We start from the raw sequence: 5,472 nt of genomic DNA, 5'->3' as shown, positions 1-5,472 counted from the left end.
GAGACAGGGTTTCTCTGTATAGCCCTGGCTGTCCTGGAACTCACTCTGTAGAGCAGGCTGGCCTCGAACTCAGAAATCCACCTGCCTCTGCCTCCCAAGAGCTGGGATTAAAGGCGTGCACCACCACGCCCGGCTAATACTTTTTTGTTATGTCTTATTTCAATGGAAGAACATTAAGAAAGGCTGGGCTGGGTAGATGGCTCAGTGGGCAGAAGCCTGGAGAACTGACTGGATTCCTGGGAGCCTTTAAAGGTGTAGTGGAGCTTTCCATGTCTGAGTGGAGTGGAAGAGAATTTTGTGGAAATCACTCCACAGAATTATCCTTTGACCTCCACGTATGCATGGAGGCATGGATTTTCCCACCCTCTCATCCTCACACTAAGATAATGTAAAATGAATAGAGAAGGAAGGACCCAGGCACATAGACAAAATTAGGCAGTGTTTCTCAAAAAACAAAGTAAAACCATGTTGTTTCTCAGCGAGGGCACTAATTGGATTTTAAGCAGGGGAAGTTCTTCACTGTAGGAAGTTAGGAGACCCGTCTGCCCAACATAAATAATACCCTTTACTGGAAACTGTAAAACCAGAGGACTATACTCTCTCTGTGTAGGAGGAATTAGCTTCATTTATGATCATTGAATGAATATTAAGTGAATAATTTGTTGGTTTATGAGGGTTAAGATAACATGATGTGTTTTTACAAAGCTAAGTTAGACACATGCATTTTGAAGGAACACCTCGCATATGGGCACAGCATAAGGCTACAGCTGTGGTGTGTACCCAGTGGTCCACATAGAGGAACTGGAGCTACAATGTTCAGCTGATTCAGGACTCACCTCCCTTACAGGCCTTTGCTCATGGTATAAATGAAGTGGGTGAGTCTCCTAACGTCTGACAATCCATTGCCACCAATAGCTTGGCCAGCGCAGCTCCCAGTGTTCAGCAATCTCTTAATTTCATGTTTTTGTTAAAGAACTCACATTATTTAGAGTCTTCTTAAAAATCACATTGTGGTGTGGAGCAATGGCTCAGCAGTCAAGAGCACTGCTGCTCTTCCAGAGGGAGATTTCCAGCACTCATAACATAGCTTATAACTATGACTCCAGTTCAGAGGACTGGATGTCCTTTTCTGTCCTGTGTATCTAGGCACTCAAGTGGTGACATGTAGGCAAAACATCCACATACATTATAATAAATGAGCCCTAAAAAGTTAAAAAAAAATCAGGTTGCTTGCTGAGAAGCTGAGAAGCCTAAGCAGGAGTACATAATTTCATTTCTTTTCTACTTTTTAAATATGGGAGGCAGAGGCAGATGGATCTCTGTGTTCAAGGCCAGCCTGGTTTACAGAGTGAGTTTTAGGACAACTAGGGCTGCTCAGAGAAACCTTGTCTCAAAAACCAAAAGAAAAAAATTAAATAAATATTTTTTTTCTAAAGTTCTATGCTTTAAATAATGGCAAGTCAAGGATTCCATGAAAAGATGTATTTCTCTGGATGAGAGAATTTGCATTTGCTTGTTATTAAAGTATCTTTCCCTTTGGTAATATTCCTTGACAATTATGAATCTATTGTTTTTAAGAACATTGATTTGGTATGATGACAACACATTTGTCTGGATAAGATTATACTGCTTGACAATAACTATTAATAGCTGACCATATACCTGAAGGAACCCCATTGGGCATTTATATAACCGAACTGAGGTATACCTATTGATCAAAATAGGGGTATACTTATTGATTTTGATACTATTAAAGTTTAGGTCATTTTGAATTTGGGCTTTAGTATTCTGTCACCAAGTTACATTCCGAGCACCTACCAGTGGTTTGTAACCTGTGCATGATGACCCTTTTGACAAATATCCATCTCTGAAAATATTTACATATGATTCATAACAGTAGCAAAATTACAGTTAGGAAGTAGCAACAAAAATAGTTTTATGGTTGGAGTCACCACAACATAAGGAACTGTATGTATTAAGGCATTAAGAAGGTTAAGGACTACTGAATTAAGTAGTATTTTGTTGTTTGTTTGTTTTGCAAGTCAATTAAAATATTTTTTTCTCTCCTTGCATGAGATAATATTCGTAGAGAGACAGACAGAGGACATAGGTAGTATCCACTCTCTAAATATGGGTTTTAAAAAGTTGAAACAAGCACTGTAATCTAGAATTGATCAATGTCTTTTCTTAGGTTCTCCTGACCCATTTTTCTATTTCCTCCTTCTGTCTCCTCATCTCCATCATTTTCTGTTTTTTCCATACATACCTCCCAAAACAGAAGCTTTCAGAGTACGTCCTGAGAAGAACAACTGGCTACTGATGTTGATTGAACTCCAATATCCTATTAATCCAATAATTATGCAGACCCCGTGGTCTTTGTGGCAGGAGCCCAGGGCAGTTGCCTGTTGTAAAGCAACGCAAGACAGAAAAGGGATGAACCATGTAGGTCAGAGTCAAACCTGAGTCTTACCCAGTCTCACTGCTTAGCGGCCTATGAGTTCCTTTCTGGTTTTCTATTTCACTTTTTGATAACATTATCGATATTATGGAGATGTTCTATAAAGTAGCTAAGACATTGTTTCTGCCTAGCATAGCGCTAGGCATTGTAGGATTCAACAAATGGAATAAAGAGGAAGACCGTTATAGTTGTGGTAATAAAAATTATGATTGTTTTTATAAAGACTGATAGTTACGTGGGTGGTTCGTTTGAGTTGATGTTTTTCTCCTACATATCAAAGGGGACATTCGGATGTTTGTATGAGATGACATGCTAACAAAATGACCACCCGCCATCTTCCCATTAGTGATTTCCAAGGCTATTTCTCAGAACAAGACTGGGATAAAGGCTTTGCTGTATATTTCCTCATGTGAGAGGATTATCTACAGTGAACTGTAAGAAATTTTCAATGCTGGAATAAAGACCAAGGTTAGAAAGGACTCCAGATTCCTCTTTGCTTTCCAGGTAACTTCCATGCAACAAAAATGTATCAAAGACCAAAGGCAAGCTCTCCTCAGAGTCTGAGGTGACTACCTTTCCCTTTTATCTCCTTGTATGAACTATATTCAGGTAGAAAAATCCCTACTGGTTTTCTCCAGGTTTTTGAAAATGATTCATTAAATCAAGATGAGGACATGCTTTTCTTGAGTCAGAAGCTCACATCTAACATGAAAGATCTTAATGAAATTAAGAAGCTCACTGTTTTCTAGGACAATTTAGTGGAACCTGATCTCATCTAAGTTATCTGCCTTGAAAATGACAGTCATCTTAGGCTACTTGTTGTCATGCAGTCAGTCTCTGAGAGGGAATTTTTTATGGTTAATTGAAGGAGCCATGTGCGGGAACAGAGAAGGAAAAAATGATCTCAAGGGCAGATTTGTTGTTTGAGTGGGACAGCGAATTGACAGAGCTCTGGTGACCATGTCCTGATGGGCATGTGGTGGCCCACAAGGAAATTAGAGAAATGTGGGACAAAATGTAGGATGTTCAATACATTAAAGTATTAAGCATCAACTGGTGTAATATACCAGTAATTTTCACTTCCAATGATCACATACCACTGTTTCTTTGTTTCCAGTGACTTCAAAGCAGAAGTCTGCGCCACCATTCAGCATATCAAATAAAAATTCCTCAATGGGTTTCTCCAAGTCCCGTGGGTCTATGCAGTGAGTGGCACCCACCGTCCTGGCCTTGGCAAACTTGTCCTTGTTGATGTCCACAGCAATGATCCTGGCTGCTCCTGCTGCTTTACAGCCAATGATGACAGCCAGACCGACACCTCCGAGGCCAAACACGGCACAGGTAGAGCCTGGGGTCACCTAGGTAGAAAGGCAGAAACTCAAAGCAAAAGAAACTTCCCTCTGTGGTAGAGAGTGAAGCCAAGCCTCACGCCAAGTAAGGCAGCCTCTGCCTGTGCCCTGTTCCCAGTCCTGGGAGTCCTTACCAACTTATGGAGGCCAAGACAGTGGCTTTTCATGAGATAGAAGGAAAGGGCATTTTCAAGTAAAATGCATCAAGAGAATTTTAGTTCTTAGGCTATTTCTAGGTGTGTAATACTTTTAGCACATTAACAAAAACCTACCCAAAAGGAGAGGGTTTCAAATCTCAGGAAGGGCTCAGAGACCAATCTGCACAGGTGAGAGTGCAGACTCCAGAAGTGGCACAGCTTCTGGACAGACCCCGTTTTGGGCTCCAGACATCCGGGCACCTTCCCCACCAGAAGAGAGGTGTCTGCCCGGGAGGGCTCTGCCAGAGCACCTGGGGGAGCCATCTTGGGTCCTGGATCCCTCAGAGGCTAGTCTGTGCAGGTGAGAGTGCGGAATACAGAAGCTACACAGCTTCTGGGACAGGCAGAAATGACACAGCTTTTGGGATAGGCCCTATTTTGGGCCTTCATCTTCAGCCAGGAGGCAGATCGGAATGCCAGATATCTGTGAACCTTTCATGCAAGAGGAGAAATTACCTGCAGAGAGTACTCTGACCACTGAAACTCAGGAGAGAGCTAGACTCCCAGGTCTGCTGACAGAGGCTAACAGAATCACAGGAGGAACAATCTCTAACCAGAGACAACTATAACAACTAACTCCAGAGATTACCAGATGGCAAAAGGCAAATGTAAGACTCTTACTAACAGAAACCAAGACCACTCACCATCATCAGAACCCAACAAGACTCAGATTTAAAATCATATCTCATAATGCTGGTAGAGGACATCAAGAAGGACTTTAATAACTCACTTAAAGAAATACAGGAGAACACTGCTAAAGAGGTAGAAGTCCTTCAAGAAATACAGGAAAACACAACCAAACAGGTGATGGATTTGAACAAAACCATACAAGATCTAAAAAGGGAAGTAGAAACAATAAAGAAAACCCAAAGTGAGACAAATGCTGGAGATAAAAACCCTAGGAAAGAAATCTGGAATCATAGATGCGAGCATCAGCAACAGAATACAAGAGATGGAAGAGAGAATCTCAGGTGCAGAGAACATGGGCACAACAATCAAAATGCAAAAAGCAAAAAGATCCTAACTCAAAACATCCAAGAAATCCAGGACACAATGAGAAGACCAAACCTACGGATAATAGGAGTAGATGACAATGAAGATTTTCAACTTAAAGGGCCAGNAAATATCTTCAACAAAATTAAAGAAGAAAACTTCCCAAACCTAAAGAAAGAGATGCGCATGAACATACAAGAAGCCTACAGAATTCCAAATAGACTGGACCAGAAAAGAAATTCCTCCAGACACATAATAATCAGAACAACAAAGGCACTAAATAAAGATAGAATAGTAAAAGCAGTAAGGGAAAAAGGTCAAGTAACATATAAAGGCAGGCCTATTAGAATTACTCCAGACTTCTCACCAGAGACTATGAAAGCCAGAAGATACTGGACAGATGTTATGCAGACCCTAAGAGAACACAAATGCCAGCCCAGGCTACTATACCCAGCAAAACTCTCAATTACTATAG

General features: G+C 41.0%; 1 protein-coding gene across 1 annotated transcript in view; it reads right to left on the bottom strand.

Annotated features, from left to right (window-relative positions):
* LOC110290724 (alcohol dehydrogenase 6-like) overlaps positions 1-5,472 on the bottom strand; it is a 36,242-nt gene that overhangs the window by 11,521 nt on the left and 19,249 nt on the right. The window contains exons 6-7 of the mRNA XM_021157381.2: positions 3,556-3,816; positions 2,267-2,402 (exon numbers count right to left, since the gene is read on the bottom strand). Coding sequence (XP_021013040.1) covers positions 2,267-2,402; positions 3,556-3,816 — 397 coding nt within the window. The remainder of the gene's footprint in view (positions 1-2,266; positions 2,403-3,555; positions 3,817-5,472) is intronic.

This window comes from Mus caroli, chromosome 3, assembly GCF_900094665.2.
Source record: "Mus caroli chromosome 3, CAROLI_EIJ_v1.1, whole genome shotgun sequence".
NCBI lineage: Eukaryota > Metazoa > Chordata > Mammalia > Rodentia > Muridae > Mus > Mus caroli.
This window is presented reverse-complemented; position numbering and strand designations above follow the sequence as displayed.